General features: G+C 43.8%; 1 protein-coding gene across 1 annotated transcript in view; it reads right to left on the bottom strand.

The window, feature by feature from the left end:
• Positions 1-5,593: 5,593 nt before the first annotated feature.
• Positions 5,594-20,799, bottom strand: part of PRR35 (proline rich 35) — an 18,983-nt gene continuing 3,777 nt past the window's right edge. Inside the window, exons 2-3 of the mRNA XM_088448097.1 lie at positions 8,414-9,994; positions 5,594-6,813 (exon numbers count right to left, since the gene is read on the bottom strand). Coding sequence (XP_088304223.1) covers positions 6,177-6,813; positions 8,414-9,900 — 2,124 coding nt within the window. The 5' untranslated portion in view covers positions 9,901-9,994 and the 3' untranslated portion in view covers positions 5,594-6,176. The remainder of the gene's footprint in view (positions 6,814-8,413; positions 9,995-20,799) is intronic.

The raw sequence follows: 20,799 nt of genomic DNA, 5'->3' as shown, positions 1-20,799 counted from the left end.
GATTGCATTAACATAAATCTTGGAGTCAGGCCCAGACTGCCTTCTAATGAAACATACCGTGTTGGGGGGATTAGAATGCCTTCTAATGAAATATACAGTGTTGGGAGGGTTAGAATGCCTTCTAATTACATATACCGTGTTGGGAGGGTTAGAATTCCTTCTAATGAAATATACCGTGTTGGGGGGATCAGAATGCCTTCTAATGAAACATACCGTGTTGGGGGGATCAGAATGCCTTCTAATGAAGTATACTGTGTTGGGAGGGTTAGAATGCCTTCTAATGAAACATACCATGTTGGGAGGGTTAGAATGCCTTCTAATGAAATATACCATGTTGGGAGGGTTAGATTGCCTTCTAATGAAACATACCGTGTTGGGGGGATTAGAATGCCTTCTAATGAAATATACCGTGTTGGGAGGGCTAGAATTCCTTCTAATGAAATATACCATGTTGGGAGGGTTAGAATGCCTTCTAATGAAATATACCGTGTTGGGAGGATTAGATTGCCTTCTAATGAAATATACCATGTTGGGAGGGTTAGAATGTCTTCTATTGAAATATACCATGTTGGGAGGGTTAGAATGCCTTCTAATGAAACATACCGTGTTGGGGGATTAGAATGCCTCCTTATGAAATATACCATGTTGGGAGGGTTAGAGTGCCTTCTACTGAAATATACCATGTTGGGAGGGTAAGAATGCCTTCTAGTGAAACATACAATGTTGGGGGGATTAGAATGCTTCCTAGTGAAATATACCATGTTGGGAGGGTTAGAATGCCTTCTAGTGAAATATACCATGTTGGGAGGGTTAGAATGCCTTCTAGTGAAATATACCATGTTGAGAGGGTTACAATGCCTTCTAATGAAACATACCGTGTTGGGGGGATTAGAATGCCTCCTAATGAAATATACCATGTTGGGAGGGTTAGAGTGCCTTCTACTGAAATATACCATGTTGGGAGGGTTGGAATGCCTTCTAATGAAATATACCATGTTGGGAGGGTTAGAATGCCTTCTAATGAAATATACCATGTTGGGAGGGTTAAAGTGCCCTCTATTGAATTATACATTGTTGCCAGTATTATAATGCTTTCTAATAATTAAATATACAATGTTGGAAGGGTTAGAATGCCTTCTAATGTTATGTTAGGATGCTTACTGTAGAATGCCTTCTAATGCAATATACCATGTTGGGATTATCTCATTGAAGTGGGTTCAATTGTAATATATATATATATATATATATATATATATATATATATCAGCACTTGAGAAATTCAGCAAAGATGATTAAATTAAGGAAATTGTGCTAATCCAATTCGGTGGTGGTGGACAGGGTTGCGCTACTGTTTGTCCACATATTTATGCTGGTTGCTGCCAGTCATATTGACCATAAAATTGATTTGGTCTCTGATCACCAAAAGTGGTACTCCTGCAATATGGTTGCTGACTTTATGACTGCTCCCTCCGGGAATGTGCAGTCAGGGGGGCACAGCAGGGGAAGGATGGGTTGGGTGCAGCATGCCTCCGCTCGGGATCCTGGCGGTCAGAATCCCCAACACCGGCATCCCAACAGGGCTAAGATACCGACACCTGTCGATCAGTATCCTAACCCTAATCCTCCCTCCCCGCTGCCTAAACCTAACCTCCCCCCGGCGGCGGGATTTTGACAGGTGTCAGGATTCCGGTACTAGCATCGTAAGTGCCGGCATCACGACTGCAGGGCCGCAACTAAGGGGGGCTAGAGGTGCACGTGCACCGGGTGCCAGAATGCAGGGGGTGAAAAAGGGATGACTCACGGTGGCTTGGGGGCTGCAGAGTCAGAAAACGGCCATCCAAAAATGGCCGCCGCCAAGGAGGAGACAGAGGTCCTTACTGGACCTCTAGTGTCTTTCTCCTCCTTGGCGGCGGACATTTTTGGATGGTCATTTTCAGCAGATTCCATGCGGACTAGCCATCCGCATGGACTCTGCTGAAAACGGGCATCCAAAAATGGCCGCCGCCAAGGAGGAGACAGACACTAGAGGTCCTACTAGACCTCTAGTGTCTGTTAGGCCAGCGCAAGTGCCAGGAGAAGATGCTGAAAGCTGCATCTTCTCCCGTTAAACCCCATGGCAACGAGCATAAACCCCATGGCAACGAGCATGTAACCCCTGGCAACGAGAATAAACCCCATAGCAACGAGCATGAAACCGCCTGGCAACGAGCATGGAACCCCCTGGCAACGAGCATGGAACCCCCTGGCAAAGAGCATGAAACTCCCTGGCAACGAGCATAAAACCCCTGACAACGAGCATGAAACCCCCTAGCAACGAGCATGGAACTCCCTGGCAACGAGCATAAAACCCCTGACAACGAGCAGGTAATTTTAAAGTAATTAGAAGCCTTACTGTGGGGCATATAATGGTGTCGGGCAAATATATGTAAGTGGCACTTTGGTAATAGGCATTACAGTGTGTGGCATAATGTGTAATGGCCATTATTGTGTGTGGAATAATGTAAGTCACTATACCAGGGATGTTTGACTAGTGCATTGCCTTATGGAGGAGCAAGGACAAAATTCAGGTACAGGAAGGGAGGGGGCGCAAAATTGCTACCTTGCACCGAGTGACAGATATCCTAGTTTTCCCCTGACGACTGTTGGTATATGGACCGCATCCCCTTCTAATGCCCTAATGCATGGATGGCCAGACTTTTGGACTTGGTGATGTACTCTGAAGGCTGAAAATCTTTTGCAATCTACCAAGTAGGGACATTTGCGTGTGCCGTAAGTGCGTGCCCAAAGAAGGGGGCGTAGCCTCACGGCAAGGGGTGTTACATCTGCTCCGCTAAAATCGGAACGGTTGGGAGGTATGCATTTTAGGACGCAGAGCCAATGAAACGTGGTGGAGGAGAGGATCACGCCTGTTGGAACTGCAATAGCCGGGTGCAGATCAATCTCAATCATTAAGAATCATCCTGATTTTTGGGGGGCTATTGCTGTCACACATGACAGCTGTCAGGGACAGCAGCGGCTTCAGAGCAGCAAGTCAACACTACTGGTAGAGTGTCTGCGGTCGATCGCAATCGACCTTGTGGACAACCCTACCCTAATGTACATGACAGTGCGCTAGCAAATATATACAGTAACATTTCAATTTATCCTTTGCAGTACTGTAGTTTTATTTTAAGCGGACACAATGAGGGTTATTTATTAGCAAGGTACAAATATTCAGTCACCCATAGCAACCAATCAGATATATTTATTCATTACATAACTTGCACAAGATCGACCAAAGCTAATTACTGATTGGCTACTTCACTCTGGCACTTTGGTACTATATAACCCCCATTGCCTTACCTGTGGAATTGCATTTGTTGCAATGTGGGCTCCATATAGTCTGACATTAGTGACATTTCTTCAAACAAGTAAATTGTTGCCCTCAAATGGAAGGGTTAATGAAAAGAGAGACAGTCCAGGCACTCAGCTTATTCCTAGTCCTAGGGGTATATTCAATTAGGTGGGAGTGGGTGTGTTTTTCCTGCAGGTGTGGGACTTTTGCTATCCAACTAGGTGCAGGGTTTTTCCTGCCGCTGCGGGACTTTTGCTATTCAATTAGTTGCAGGGCTTTTCCTGCCGGTGCGGGACTTTTGCTATTCAATTAGGTGCAGGGTTTTTCCTGCCGGTGCGAGATTTTTGCTATTCAATTAGGTGCAGGGTTTTTCCTGCTGGTGCGGGATTTTTGCTATCAATTAATTGCAGGGCTTTTCCTGCCGGTGCGGGACTTTTGCTATTCAACTGGGTGCAGGGTTTTTCCTGCCTGTGCAAGATTTTTGCTATTCAATTAGGTGCAGGGTTTTTTCTACGGTGCAGGATTTTTGCTATTCAATTAGGTGCAGGGTTTTTCCTGCCCGTGCAAGATTTTTGCTATTCAATTAGGTGCAGGGTTTTTTCTGCCGGTGCGGGATTTTTGCTATTCAATTAGGTGCAGGGTTTTTCCTGCCGGTGCGGGATTTTTCCTATTCAATTAGGTGCAGGGTTATTTCCGGCAGGTGCGTGATTTTTGCTATTCAATTAGGTGAAGGGTTTTTTCCGGCAGGTGCGTGATTTTTGCTATTCAATTAGATGCAGGGTTTTTTCCAATAGGTGCGTGATTTTTGCTATTTTGAGCACCGGGATTGATTTTTCCTAACTTCATTACTAATTAAGCAATTGGAAGTTTCCAATTAACTTAAGTAGTCCTTAATTACTCACCTCCTGAAGCGGTGTCTTCTTTCTCCAGCTTCGGGACACAGGGTGAGTATGTCAGTGTATGTGATTGTGTATGATTGAGTGTGTGTGTGAGTGACCCCCCGTGTTTGCCCCCACCTCCCTGTAATGGGCGCTGAGAGAACTACAACTCCCAGCGGCCCTTGCACCTCCCACCAGCCCCTAGAGCCTCCCAGCAGCTCGCTCCCCAGTGACAAGATGGAGGGGAGCCACCGGGAGCCACGGAGACCCCTGGGGCAGGTAAGTGTCAATATTTTCTTTTTTCACGGGGCACAGGGTTTTCAGCTGTGACCTGGTTAAACTGTACCGTGTGTGGACTAACTGCCACCAGCACCATTATACTGCACAACACACTTAACACCATTATACATCCTGGCCCATTACATTGTTTTCCAACTGGACACATATAATAACACCCAGTGTGCTGAACCCAGACACGTCTTCCGCTGTGACAAGCTGCTGACAGTCTACAGACGCTGTCCAGCAAGTTAATTTGGTTGCGGACTCCAGCGTCCTACCCGAGCTGCGCAATACCCTGCTAATAACATGTACGGGGGCGCCCAGGGCACATTATTGCCTTGTTACAGCCCTGTCCACCAGCTTCCTCTGCACCATACTCGCCTACCATGAGGCTAGGGAGCACAGTGTTCGCATAGATATGTACATCTCAGCATACCGGTGAATATAAATATTTGTTCCATACATGCAAAATGGGTGTGCTTGCACCGTGTGAGTTTTTAGGGATTTTACCATATGGGGAGTAGCAGCAATTTTCCAATTTATGTGAACATCAGCATTGCGTGCGAGTTAGAATCAGGTCCACTATGGATACTGTACATAACTATTCGCAGAAAAAAAAAACAATGAGCGCAGTCAGTTGCATTCGATTGGCTGTACATGACTCACGCGCCCAATGATTTTGACGTTTCGTATGTGTGAGATCATTTACATTATCTTCTGGATTCTTAGGGCTAAACCAAATTAGGTGTAAAGGGGGCGAGTTGCCGTTGCAACGGTATAGAAACCGCAGCGCCACTGCAACTCTGCCCCCTTCACGGCTTGATCTCACCCTGGACTCCCACATTTTTGTACGCAGCTCTGTGGGGCTACGAACGAATATCTGTGAGTCCAGTGGCAGCCTCACTTACTCGCGCCTGATTGAATTGAGCCTTTATACCAGTTATTTGCATTTAATAAGTGACGTCTGTTCTAATTCAGTGAAATTAATCCACTTTTAATAGGTAAGATTACTAACAAATGTTCTATATTATAATGGACAGACTACTTTGCTGGTAGTGATTGTCTTATGATAGATATCATTTACATTGTGTGGCATAAAAGTTTAATATTTGAGTTACAACATATGTTATTTGCATATTCCATCTTCTTGTGTTTATAGTACAATGAATAGACAATTATGTTAACACACTCTTAAAACTCCTTTAATGAGTCCCAATATATTTAGAATATGTGCTTGGAGTCAAACAAGTGATTGTGTCCTAAGGTTCCTTGTGCTGAGAGGACATGTCTTCCCCTCAGGATGACCCCCAGTGTTAGGCTTCTCTCGTAGAGGTTCTGTAAGAGCTGTTGGGTAACGCCATTGGAACACAGTGAGCCGCAGCTCTCTTGTTACAAGCTGCAAATCTGTCACAGTGTGGTGGCTGAATGATCTTTTTTTGTTATGCTGAACCAAGAGCACTGTGCTTCTGGTCTTCTCTATTTAATGTCCCTTTGAGTGTTTTGTGTACGGCAATATAACTGTGGAAGACAGGCCAAGCAGCATCACATGAGCATTTACCGCTTCAGTGCAAACATAAGCTTGCAATTTGCTTTGCATCGCTTTAGCTATAGAGAAAGTATAAATTCACTCAGAGGCCCAGGGTAGGGGTGTAAAGAAGATGATTATCTAAAGTTGGTCAGAGGCATCACACATTCTCCATCTGCAGACGACCTCTCCCGAATCCTACACCAATACCTCCTCCATCTTCCTGTATGGCAACCTGTGGCTGCACAACCCCAGTACTCCCGACCCTGCCATCTGGGCAGAGCAAGACACTGGAGTCTGCTTCGCACTTGGTGGGACGTGCATAACATGTCACCAATTCTGGTGGCAAAAGTTCCACTTTAACTACCTGTTTTGGTGGGCATTCAGGGGATGGGGATGTTTGTGCAACTTCTCTCGATGGAATTGTTTCTGGATCCTCTTTGCCCGTGTCTTCTGCCCTCTTAATAGAAAGGTCCAATGGTCCCTCATGAGGGCATGTTGCCTTCTCTAGAGCCTGGTGGATATGTAGGAGCTCAAGTCGTATCTTACCAAGCTGTTCTCCCAGAGTTCTCTGTCGACCACTGTCCTCTGATGTCAGGTTTGCCAGCCTCTCCTCCACCTTCCCGTATTCCTTCAGGGTTCTTGAGAGGTCCCCAATGAGCAGAGATGCATTGACAACCACAGGTTCAGTGTTTTCACTGATGGCCTCAGATCCTCGCCTCCTCTTGCAGGCAGTCGCGTCCAGAATGGGTCTTTTCTCGTGATATTGATCAGGTGGAGGTATGGGAGAACAAGTGCTTAAGGAAAGAAAAGAAAAAAATTAAGAAAATTTTTGTGTCTTGTTTTATAAAATGAAGCAAGTGAGATACCACCAACCCTTCTCTAGCCATCTTCTGTAGAACTCTGTATGCTGCTTGTGAGTTTAATGATAGTGACATTGCTTTCTACTAGATATACCAGTTTTATATTAGATAGCCTTTAAACATTAATTTATTTTACACTATTTTAAGAGGTCTTGTGCCTCTACTGCAGGGGTGTAACTAGGTATTTGAAGGCCCCATATCAAAAGTTTGTAAGGGCCCCTATGTACCACCCAATGGTGCAAAATGTATATAACACATGTAACTTTGACAAGGAAGATGGCCCCTCCTAAGGTCTGGGCCCCATAGCAGCTTTACACCATGGACCTATGGTAGTTACACCCACGATCTACTGTTTGTCAAAAATATTTTTTTTTAGCGGATGTTGACATATTTCTATTTTTGACTACACATACTGCCATGTTATCGAATCAGCTTGGAACTAATATCCTGGACCTATCAAATTTCTATGTGATCATTATCAGTCATCTTGATAAATGTGGTTGAAGATGACTGCTATTGGCCTTCAAGAATTTGCGGCCACCTTCCTACTGCTGTCACTACCTCACTACTGCCAAAACAGATCCTGCCACTTAGCCCCATGTGGGTGGCCAAAGTGGGTGTGAGTTTGCAACCTGTGCGGCCAGGCTCGGTTTGCCTATATAAGATCAGCAAAGGTCACCTTGGCTCAGCAGAGATTGAGATGTGCAACAGATGTCTGAATATATATATAAAAGACCTGAATAGATGCATAAACACGTGATTTAAGTATTATTTGTATCAAGTGTCCCAAACACAAAACAAAGACATTGACGTCCCATGTAGTAGGTCGAATTGTACGAATACGGTCATTTAGTGGTAGGAGCTTACGCGGTGGGGTTGGCCAATCATTTCACAAATGCAAGTTGTATTCAGCTTGTTAATATGCATTAAAAAAAATATTATTTTACTGGATTAACATAAGTTTTGGTTGTTACTTTGTCCACACACACTGAGCAATATTGTTGACATTTTGACTAAAACAAAATAATTCAGCCCTCAAATTATTGGTCGCTTAATTCATGGCTTGTTGCTGTTTTTCATCACAACCTGTAGATACATGTACCTTATTTTCTAATTATCGACTGTCTAGAGTAAATAAACTGTCTAGTCTGTGGTTAAGTTGTACCTGACTGTTTTAAGAAGAGGTCAAAAAGTTCTCTTATGACTCCACCATCTGCTATCTCTCCTCAATCTAATCTTATCACACCACCAGTAGCTGGACAGAAATGTAGGTGTCCAATGGCTTCTATAATATCGGTGGTGATAATGTTTCTGCCTTACAGTATCCTCACACACTTTGCCCACTGACACCTCCAATTGTTATTGTGCTAACTTATCGAGTGTTCCCCACACTTCTGAGATCTTCTGACCATTCGGGTGGGACCATCTGTACCTTGTGTTCCATGCCATTGTATGTTATTTGTATAATCGTCTCCTCAGTATACAGCGGTATTTAATATGATGATGCTTTAATAAGAAAGGACAATAATAATACCTGTTATAAAATGTTCTTTCTGCTTCAACAAAAGAGGTCGTCTGTTCAATCAGCACATCTTGCCCATCTTTTTTCAACCAGGGCTTCTTCTTCACGCATCTAGTTGGACTTGCTTTTTCCCAAGGTGACACTTCACTGCTCCGTTTCTGAGTAGAGGCTTCATTAGGTCTGGAGGTTTGCACTCCATACACGCTTAGGATTTCTTTCTGCTGTTGAATGATGTCTCTCACTGTCTGGGGTATCCACTTGACCTCCTCCTCTGTCTTCTTGTGAGCCAATGTTGGGTTTTGCAACTTGTCTCCAGATCCCCAAGAGATGGTGCTGCCCGCCTCTGGGGTTTTGAGCAGGCAGGTCTTCAATGGCTCAATGGGTGTTTTTGTATTTGGAGTAGCAATAAATGTGGTGGCTGGTTGTCCTTGGCTCACTGGCTTTGCTGCTGCCATCTTTGCGTCAGATGTGCTAAAAGCATGCTCGAACAGAAGTGGATAATAGAATCGAGGAAAATAAGAAGACCTCTCTGGGTTTTGCAAAGTTTGAAAGTGGGAAGAGTGTGAAGGATGCATTAGTTGAGCTGTAGATGCTAAAAAAGGTAGCTGTGCTGTACCACTTGTCATGGTGGGGTTCAAATAGGAGAAGAGATTGGTGTTCAGTGGATAATTGAGACCCAAAAGTGAGAGACCCTGGTGTTCTTGATAATCAGTGTATGTTGGGGGTGGGTAACAAGGAATAATGTTTGGTCCACTGCACCCTACTGGTGTTTCTGTTCCACCTTTCTTAAGTGTACTGGTCAATAGCTTCCACTGATCCACCCGAGATGCTGCAAGATTACTGGAAGATTTCCGGCTTGTCTTGGCAAATCTGTGTTCCTCTCTCTCCTTCTCACACTGTCCTTCTAATGAGAACACATCAGTGATGATGAACTCTGGCTCCCCCTCTTTGGTCAACGCTTCCCTTTTGCTCTTTGTCCCTGTCACGTTCGCATTGGCCTCACTTTGGTTTAGAGTGTCTTGTAGAGTGGGAAAGTTCTTGCTTTTCTCCCTCCGAGCTTGGTCCACCACCTCCTCCTCCTCTTCTTCTGGTCTCTCATCCCCTTCCTCCAGGTACCTCGGAACCTCCAAAGATGCTTTCTCACCAGCCTGTCTAGATATAGTAGAGTTCGAACCTGTGGAATCGCAAGCGTCCTGCTTGTCCAGGTTGCCATCTGTATGCGCTTCGTGATGTAGGTTTATTTCGGGGATGAGGAAGTTGCTTTTCTTGTAGGGCCAATCCGACTCTATAAGAAGGGACAGGGAGTTCTTGCACAGACTGTATTTCATGTGGTTGTACAGGTGGGATTTCTCCATACACGTAAAGGGGCACTGAAAACATTTGTAGTTATATGGCTTTCCCCACGGCCGGGGGATATAATGAGGTTTCTTGGGCTTGCGTTCTTTATGTTTACAGGTGACAGAGTTCAACTTACATCCAGCCTCTTCTTCTTTCGACATTGCTTGTGATGTGAGCTCCGGCAGCTGATTGTCTTATGAGATAACGGGTTCTTCTACGCCAATTGGCACAGGTTATATCATTCAAGTAGTGAACCTGCAGTGAGACATGACATAAATTTAGGAGCCCTTTGTCATGAGTGATATAACATGTATTTCCCATTATATTGTGACAAACTTGGCGAACCTGTTTAAACAATTTAGTAAATGAGAGAGCGGCGCAAACAATTAAAAAAAATAATAATGATGATGCAGAATACAGAAAATGGTAACCCTGGATGGGATAAGGGAGGAAAAGGAAGTATATTATGCAGCAAAGTGTAAATAATGACAAGAGGGGAAAAAAAGGTGCAATTACCCGTATAAAGGTAATAATAAAGAAAAAAGTGCATTATAGCCAATATATAAATACAAGTTATACAGAGGGGGTATCCAGTCAGAATGTCAACATGTACCATGTCGGCGTAGAGAAACGTCGACATGTTCATTATGTCGACAATGTGCATATCAATATGGACCATACATTTTAGTGCTACATCTAGGGTTAGGTTAAAATAGTTTAAAAAATAAAAATGCTATGTCTACATTGTGACCATCGACGTAATTTTTGACTATCGACATTCAGAAAAAGTCGACATAACATACCACGCCCAAACAGAGGAACGGAAAGAGTGCCACTTATCAGATAAAGGACTGTACATAAAATATTGGGGTATATTTAGGTATTTAAGAAAGTAAACTCCACTTTTACTCCAGCTTTTCTTTACTCCACTTTTATAAATGTCCCACATGGAGTGTTACGGTGAAAAGATAAAAGATCCAGGAGGGAGAGACAGGTGTTTGAGCTGCGGTCTCTGAAAACACTTCTTAACATATCGTCTTGGTCTGTTGGATTCCTCTACCTGCCACAAGACATTACTTCCACTGGTCTGTCAGGCTAGGCACGGGGGGACGTGCCTGAGGGTAACACAGCATCAGGGACTCTGCACCTGTGCATGGGAATTACTGTATCACTGCACAGTCTCACACTGAGGGCAGCCTCTAACCAGCCAGGGGGGAGAGAGACAGGCAGAGAGGAGAAACAGGAGGGGAGCCAGGAGACAGGCAGAGAAGACTAGAAAATTAGGCAGATGGGGGAGAGAGGCTCCAAAAGTTACATAAAGTGAGCAAAGGGCAGGAAGAAGATATTGAAGAGAGCGAAGTAATGAGGAGAAATAGGAGATGTGTGAGATGATTAAAGAGAGAAACAAGTAAGGACACGTGAGGACTAAACAACTTAGAGGGGTCTATTTACTAAGCAGTGTTAGGAGACAGAGTGGAAAGTGATAAGGTGCCAGCCAATCAGCTCCCAACTGTCATCTCACAGGCTGTGTTTGAAAAATGACAGTTGGGAGCTGATTGGCTGGCACCTTATCACTTTTCACTCTGTTTCCTAACACTGCTTAGTAAATAGATCCTAAGGGAGAAGGAAAAGTGGGATCAGACTGATGCTCTTGGAATACAGAAATAGAGATGAGAGGAAAGGAGAGGAAAACAAGAGGTTTGTTGGATGAACCCATTGTTAGGAAGATGGACAATAGTGCACACGGCGTGACAAAGTGGGACATGCAATTAATGAGTTGTATATCAGGGTAAACGGCAGTAGAGGAAATGGATACAGGAGAACCAAGGAGTGTCAGTTCCAGGAGACAGACCACAGAAAGGGAAAAGCAGTGCCAGGGCTCCCGAACATATAAAGCATATAACAATACTGCAAGACTTCATGGGGAGATGTATAAAATCTTGGAGAGAGATAAGTGTTCCAAGCGACCAATCAGCTTCTAACTGTCATTTTTCTAGCATAGTGTGTAAGTGACAGTTTAGAAGCTGATTGGTTGGTACTGTATCTCTCTCCACTGTATCTCTCTCCTATATTTGATAAATCTTCCCCCCTAATGCTGGGCATACGCAACCAGATAAAATGTCTGTTAGACCGATAGACATTTTATCTGGCAGCCTGCCAGCCGCAGATGTCGCCAGCATACACTGTGAGATTTCTCTCACAGTGTATTCGGCAGACATCTGCGCTCCGCCCCCGGGGGAGGAGACATTTCCCTGTTCCTTCCGTAGGAAGGAACACAGGAAATGTCTGTCTGTCGGCCGCGCTGGCCATACACTGCCCGATGCGGCCGACAGTTTACTGGGTAAATATCACATCGGACGGGCATGCTGTCTATCCAGCATGCCCGACCGAGCAATATTTAACCCTCGGTCGCCCGCACACACGCTACAATTATCGGGGCGATCCGCCAATAACAGGCGGATCGCCCCGATAATTGTTGCGTGTATGGCCAGCATAAGTGAGATGACCTGTAATTTGCTGTTATGCAGCAACATGTTCTGTAGTGGAGTAATAAACACAACATGACAAATCCATACATGTTCTTAACCTTGTGTTATTCATTACTCCACTTCTCCACATCTGTCCATGGGGTAAAATACTGCAGCACATAGCTAATTAGATAGATAGGAGTAATACTGGGCCAGGAATCAGCACAGAGACAAATAGGAGTAATACTGGGCCAGGAATCAGCACAGAGACAAATAGGAGTAATACTGGGCCAGGAATCAGCACAGAGACAGATAGGAGTAATACTGGGCCAGGAATCAGCACATAGACAGATAGGAGTAATACTGGGCCAGGATTCAGCACAGAGACAGATAGGAGTAATACTGGGCCAGGAATCAGCACAGAGATAGGTAGGAGTAATACTGGGCCAGGAATCAGCACAGAGATAGATAGGAGTAATACTGGGCCAGGAATCAGCACAGAGATAGATAGGAGTAATACTGGGCCAGGAATCAGCACAGAGACAGATAGGAGTAATACTGGGCCAGGAATCAGCACAGAGACAGATAGGAGTAATACTGGGCCAGGAATCAGCACAGAGACAGACAGGAGTAATACTGGGCCAGGAATCAGCACAGAGACAGACAGGAGTAATACTGGGCCAGGAATCAGCACATAGATAGATAGGAGTAATACTGGGCCAGGAATCAGCACAGAGACAGATAGGAGTAATACTGGGCCAGGAGTCAGCACAGAGATAGATAGGAGTAATACTGGGCCAGGAATCAGCACAGAGACAGATAGGAGTAATACTGGGCCAGGAATCAGCACAGAGACAGATAGGAGTAATACTGTTCCAGGAATCAGCACAGAGATAGATAGGAGTAATACTGGGCCAGGAGTCAGCACAGAGATAGATAGGAGTAATACTGGGCCAGGAATCAGCACAGAGACAGATAGGAGTAATACTGGGCCAGGAATCAGCACAGAGATAGATAGGAGTAATACTGGACCAGGAGTCAGCACAGAGACAGATAGGAGTAATACTGGGCCAGGAATCAGCACAGAGACAGATAGGAGTAATACTGGACCAGGAGTCAGCACAGAGATAGATAGGAGTAATACTGGGCCAGGAATCAGCACAGAGACATATAGGAGTAATACTGGGCCAGGAGTCAGCACAGAGACAGATAGGAGTAATACTGGGCCAGGAATCAGCACAGAGACAGATAGGAGTAATACTGGGCCAGTAGTCAGCACAGAGATAGATAGGAGTAATACTGGGCCAGGAATCAGCACAGAGACAGATAGGAGTAATACTTGGCCAGGAATCAGCACAGAGATAGATAGGAGTAATACTGGGCCAGGAATCAGCACAGAGACAGATAGGAGTAATACTGGGCCAGGAATCAGCACAGAGATAGATAGGAGTAATACTGGGCCAGGAATCAGCACAGAGACAGATAGGAGTAATACTGGGCCAGGAATCAGCACATAGACAGATAGGAGTAATACTGGGCCAGGAATCAGCACAGAGACAGATAGGAGTAATACTGGGCCAGGAATCAGCACATAGACAGATAGGAGTAATACTGGGCCAGGAATCAGCACAGAGACAGATAGGAGTAATACTGGGCCAGGAATCAGCACAGAGATAGGTAGGAGTAATACTGGACCAGGAGTCAGCACAGAGACAGATAGGAGTAATACTGGGCCAGGAATCAGCACAGAGACAGATAGGAGTAATACTGGGCCAGGAGTCAGCACAGAGATAGATAGGAGTAATACTGGGCCAGGAATCAGCACAGGGACATATAGGAGTAATACTGGGCCAGGAATCAGCACAGAGACAGATAGGAGTAATACTGGGCCAGTAGTCAGCACAGAGATAGATAGGAGTAATACTGGGCCAGGAATCAGCACAGAGACAGATAGGAGTAATACTGGGCCAGGAATCAGCACAGAGATATATAGGAGTAATACTGGGCCAGGAATCAGCACAGAGACAGATAGGAGTAATACTGGGCCAGGAATCAGCACAGAGATAGATAGGAGTAATACTGGGCCAGGAATCAGCACAGAGACAGATAGGAGTAATACTGGGCCAGGAATCAGCACATAGACAGATAGGAGTAATACTGGGCCAGGAATCAGCACAGAGATAGATAGGAGTAATACTGGGCCAGGAATCAGCACAGAGACAGATAGGAGTAATACTGGGCCAGGAATCAGCACAGAGACAGATAGGAGTAATACTGGGCCAGGAATCAGCACAGAGACAGATAGGAGTAATACTGGGCCAGGAGTCAGCACAGAGATAGATAGGAGTAATACTGGGCCAGGAATCAGCACAGAGACAGATAGGAGTAATACTGGGCCAGGAATCAGCACAGAGACAGATAGGAGTAATACTGGACCAGGAATCAGCACAGAGACAGATAGGAGTAATACTGGGCCAGGAATCAGCACAGAGACAGATAGGAGTAATACTGGGCCAGGAATCAGCACAGAGATAGATAGGAGTAATACTGGGCCAAGAATCAGCACAGAGATAGATAGGAGTAATACTGGGCCAAGAATCAGCACATAGATAGATAGGAGTAATACTGGGCCACGAATCAGCACAGAGACAGATAGGTGTAATCAGAGGCGTAACTAGACTTATTGGTGCCCTGTGCCAGAAAGAACATTGGTGCCCCCCTAATTTTTCAAAGGGACATAATGCACCCAAAAAAGGGCCATGGCTTCATGGGGAAGGGCCAGGGAAGAGATAGGAGAGGCCAGGAGATGCTGGGGATGAAATAAGAGGAAGCTACAAACAAGAATGTTAAGAAACAGACATTTGTCAGGCCCAGACAGCGCCCCCTGACCTGTGGTGCCCTGTGCGATGGCACCGGCCGCACTACCCTAGCTACGGCGTGGGGAGTAATACTGAGCCAGGAATCAGCACAGAGACTAGCCTTTCAGGGGGCAGTAAGGAAGTCAGGGAAGCCACAGTGGGTGGAGTCATTAACACTTCATGCCACTCTAGATGGTTCCGTTTCTCAGTCACCCCTTATGTTGGGTTAATTGCATCTGACAGATCATGTTATTCACAAACTAGTGGTGCAAGTAACAAGCCTCTAATGGGGGGGGGGGAGTCAGACTGCTGTGTGGCAATAAGACAAAGTTTCTGCATTCTGCAAGTGTGTTCGATGGTACCACTTCCATGCCATTGACTGCATCCTTCACATCAATGGGATTTGTATATATTGCCGTACTGTAATAACACAATAGAAACCTACAGTCGCTGAATGTGGGTGGGGTGCACTATGCTGAAAAATTTAATTTTTGTAGGTTTGACTACAATAACCGTATACACCAAGCTCCAGAAACCGAAACTTTCCGGACCTTGGACCCGATAGGCACGTAGGTGGTGTCGCCTATCGGAGACTTCCACAACAGGGACCTAATAGGATTCCTCCCAGGGTTCCTCGCAGCTGGTACCGTAAAGGACAGCTCTTTTCGGGAGAGCTGTCCTTTGCTTAAATGTACATGTATACGGCATTACTAAATGCTGCTATGCATGTGATCAGTGGCGGGATGCATCGCATCTAAAATGTGATGCTATATCAGATAACTAGGAAAACTGCCATGTCTGTGAATACTCGCATATAGCAGCTCACAAAACGTAATTTGAATCATGCGATAGATATCACACTTGTGTCACCATGTCTTCAAATGTGAAACTACTACATTTGTGGGATGGCGGAGGGGCGGAGGTCAGTTTTTCCTGTCCATGTATGTTTGTGATTGTTTCACCTTTGGGCAGTGAATGGGGAACATTACACAATTTTTGTATGGGGCCCACAAATATCTAAGGACACGCCTGCGTGTCATGGAGTCGGCGGCACCAGGAATTGGCTGCTATACCTACCAGGAATATCTATCTGTACATACTTCTATACCTATTTTGTTTTTGTATATATTATTGTCTGCATTACAACATCCTGATATTGGCATGTTATAAATAATAACAGCATAGCATTTATTTGCTCATTAAACCGTCACAGAGCAATAGAGGGAGTACCGTCTTTAGTACCATGAGTCAGAAATCAATACAGAGACTTATTACATGAAGCCTAATACTCAGTACCAAAGTCGGCAATAGTACTTCCATTCCTCTCTAGGGGAATGCAGTAGCTAAGGGTAGATGCAATTGTGATTTGTGCCCTAAGTGATGTATGACAAAGTATAGGGGAAATGCTACAGTTGAACAACAGCTGATCTATATCTGCAAGGAAGCCGAAACCACCGTTACCCGCTGCAGACACTCTCTCACACCTCAGGCAACTGTTTTGAATGCTTGTATGCAAATGTTATCCTATCTTCCTGCAACATCACCTCTGCTAATTAGCTTGCTGAACATATTGTTTAAACACTAGCTGTAACAGCTGACTATCTCCTATTTAGGTCCATAACTTTAAGGAGTTGCGCACAGGCTTGGCTGCCATCTAAGGATGGTGGGTTAATCTTCAATGGTCACCATCGATGGTGCCACCTCCACCTCCAACGCGTTTCGAGCTATGGCTCTTCTTCAAGACACAGCCTTGAAGAAGAGTCATCGCTCGAAACACGTTGGCAGTGGAGTGGAGCATATTGGGTGACAGTAGAAGTCTATTCCAGGAGTGGGTGAGATTGGATGCCGAGTTGGAGAGGTTCCGGAGCCTTTAATCCATCGGTATATCTATATGCACCTATTGAACGGGCAGGACGAGTCGGGATTTAGACCGGCGGCATTGCGTCCGCCGGTCTATTAACTACATCCTCTATATACTACCCAATCATTGTCCTGGTCTCCCCTCCCTTCTACCATTCCTCCCCGATCCCTTCATGGGGCTTCCCTGTGTTCTGATTTGTGTTTTTTTTCTCTCCCCCTCTCTATGGCGCCTATTTATCATAACTTAATTTCTACAAAAGTAGGTGAAAATTAAGATTTTCACCTTTTTTGTGTAAATTAAGTGTAAGCCCCATTCATTATTAATTTAACGAAGGAGATATCACTAATATCTCCTGGTTACAATTCTCCCCCCGATAATTCCCACAGTCCCCTGCGGCGGCGAGGAGCGAGGGGGGGCAGGTCTCAGGCATCCTCCAATACTAGGATTGAACCCGCAACGAGTTCAATCCTTAATTATCACTAGGGAAATTTTTATCTTCATGATTAGGGCCCTATCTGTTTTGCAATTCCCCACTCTATATCTATAATAGACTTCTACAAATTGCTCATCCTGCCCACTGTAACCTATGTAGTCCGACCAAGATGGCTGCCTCGCCCGGTGCTCTCATGGGCAGTAGGATGAATAGTGCATGGATTTGATGATTTAGTACACAGGTTCTCAAACTCGGTCCTCAGGACCCCAAACAGTGCATGTTTTCCGGCTCTCCTCACAGAAACACAAGTGAAATAATTAGTTCCACCTGCGGATCTTTTAAAATCAGTTAGTAATGATGAGTACACCTGTGCACCTGCTGGGTGACCTGGAAAATGTGCACTGTGTGGGTTCCTGAGGACCGAGTTTGAGAACCACTGATTTAGTTACATGTCACTTGCTTTACTGTTCATAATTTCTGCAAAGTGCCTTGAGTACTTTTGGAGAAAAGCACTATATAAATCAAATTATAATTTTTAATATTATTATTCTACAACAGAGGTGATGCAGGTTTTTACAGGCAGGGGTGCACCTATAGTGAAGGAAGAGCAAAATTAAGATAATTCATTTAATACTATGCAAATTGTATTGCTGCAAAAGACTAAAATAATGGAATGTGCCTTGTTGGTAAATGTAATAAAATGTAGAATGACAATATTTGTCTTCTTAAGGTCATAAACACATGTTTATGGTATAAACATGAAACCATTTGTGTGGCCTCAAACAGCAGAAACTTTAACCCCTGGAAACAGGTCAGGTCACAGAATCATTGCACAGTACAAGAACTGGCGAAAACAGCAAGCTGAGGAGTCACAGGCAGTGCAGGGAGTCTTGGAGCAGACTCCTGGAGAGGGCTGTGTTGCTGCACACAGATTGCACCCCGGGGGTGGCACGGATGTTGGTGGGGGGAGGACGTGCCCATTTCCTGCAGCAGCTGCTGGTGAGAGAGCCTGGTACAGACCCATTTTTCATATTCCACAGTTTGATGCCACAGGCTGCTCCCAACAACTACCAAATGGTGCAGCCTCCTGTGTATGGGGCCCCTGGGGTCAGACCAAGGCCCCTGCGGGAGCACAGACTGCTGGTTACATCTTGTGCACAAACCTAGAACATAGCTAACCCTCTCACTGCCATCACCCACCAATCATCATATCCAGGACAGACAGAGAGACACAAATATGCAGGACAATCTCCAAATGTCTAAAACTAGACATTTTTTTTTTTTTTTTTTAATTGTTTATTATTATCAAATTTTTTCCTCACTTTTATAATCTAATTGCAAAAAAAATAAATAATATAATTATAATAAAAGCACGTTTTATTTTATAGTATGTACCGATCAGGGGTTATGAATGATCAATATTTCCTATGATGTATTTTGTGGGATATGCCCATACCTATTGTGGGAGAACCTGTTTGTTTCTTGGTGTTATGTAAGGATAGGTGCATTAATGTTTCATACAATTTTAAGATGAAGGACTGAAGAACATTTCAAGATGTTCCCACTCCAAACAAGCAGAACTTGTTAACGTGCCGGATGCTGCAGAACTAAATTCATATGGATGAACCGTGCCGGATGCCTTTTGCTGTCTAGGCTCATTTTACAGAGGAAACGCATTGCCAGTAGCAAATAATCCCAGTCTCCCATTACTGCCTTATAAGAGTACATGGTACAAATAGGCAGAGATTACTGTACAGAAATCCAATGTGCACTCATTTATTTTTCATAATCATTCCCTAGAGAACTTAGACTTTTTTTGCTTTTGTTTTGGGGTCGGGGGTTGATTTCTAGATTATGTGTATTATGTGTATTATGTGTATTATGTGTATTATGTGTATTATGTGTATTATGTGTATTATGTGTATTATGTGTCTGGAAATCTTACTCTAAAGAAGGAAATAGATTTTTTTTTTAACATTTTTATTTCAGTAACTAGAATTGTATCGTATCTAAGGGGATACTACTATTTAATAAATAACAATTATTGGCAGCTTGGAAAGATTTGTATTTCCCAATTGATTAGTCCATATTGCTTTATTTTTGCATTGAGAGACATACTGGCTAAGATATCTCATAGTTTAATAACTTAAACCTTACAAGATAGGGAGACAATACTAGACATCGAGAACCACAGACTATGGGGAGGTCATCCCATCTGTGTCTGTTCCCCAATACATAAATGTCATTGAGCAGACATCTCTAAATCTCAATTTCCTATGGTCTGATATCTAGATACAATGAGAATTTATAGACCTTTCTTACTAGATAATATCTAGAACAACATATTTCATCCATTTCTTACTGCTTTGTGTTTAGAAACTTGTATAATTTGGAGATCTTTCCAAAGTGCTCTAGATCTACCTCAACATATAGATAAGAGTCTTATTACTTGACATACCATAGCAATGGATTGGTAGAAACTATCTATTCATTATTATCCAGCCTCACAGAGAATTTTCAGATTTGTCAGTGTTTGATATCTTGAACCACACAACACAAATATATTTTCCTCTCATGACATCCAGAACAAAACAAAATATGGTGGTCATTTCTGCTAGATGAGATTTCATCATTCTTGACCACTGAAGTGTCTCAAATGAATCTAATTTGTATTACTGTTCATATCTTGATAGATAGCGTAACGTATTTAATATTATCTGATGACTGGAGTAGAAAAAGAGAAAAATCTAGTTATTGGGCCAACACTGTAGCACAGTGGGTAGTATTGGTGCTTCATAGTGCTGGGGGTCTTGAGTTTGACTCCGACTGGTGCCTTTTCTGTGTAGTTTGTATGTTCTCCATGTTTGCACAGGTTTCTCTAGATTGGGTGTATTTATTAAAGGTTGATTTAAATCGATCAACATCGATGTTGAGTTCGTGGGGTTAATTACAAATTTACTAACAGACAATGTTTGATTTGTTTTAAGTGTTAGTTCCAGAAACTCAGCATCGATTTAGATAGATTTCAAATTGTTTAAAATCGATTAAATCGACCTATATTACATTTTAAATTGACCTTTTGTAAATATACCCCTAGGTTCTTATCTTAAGTATCATCCCATGGTCCAAACACGTACTGGTTAGTTAATTAGCTCATGACAATATGGACCCTTGTGAGTGTGTGGTAGGAAACTTAGATTGTGAGCCCCAATTTACAGCGCTGCGTAATAGGATTGGTGCTATATCAATGAGTTAAAATATACAATAATAATCACAAGGATTGCAATAATATTTGTGTGACTCCTGGCCCCATTTAGAAAGACTTCTCACGATCTGAAACTAGGATAATGTGGAATTTCGAGGTTTGTTATGGTTACTAAAATCCCATAGAATGAACTCACATTTTCACTGCGTATTAGCTAGAATCACATTGACTTTAT

The sequence above is a fragment of the Taudactylus pleione genome, unplaced genomic scaffold (genome assembly GCF_031769625.1).
Source record: "Taudactylus pleione unplaced genomic scaffold, aTauple2 ptg000451l, whole genome shotgun sequence".
NCBI classification, from domain to species: Eukaryota; Metazoa; Chordata; class Amphibia; order Anura; family Myobatrachidae; genus Taudactylus; species Taudactylus pleione.
This window is presented reverse-complemented; position numbering and strand designations above follow the sequence as displayed.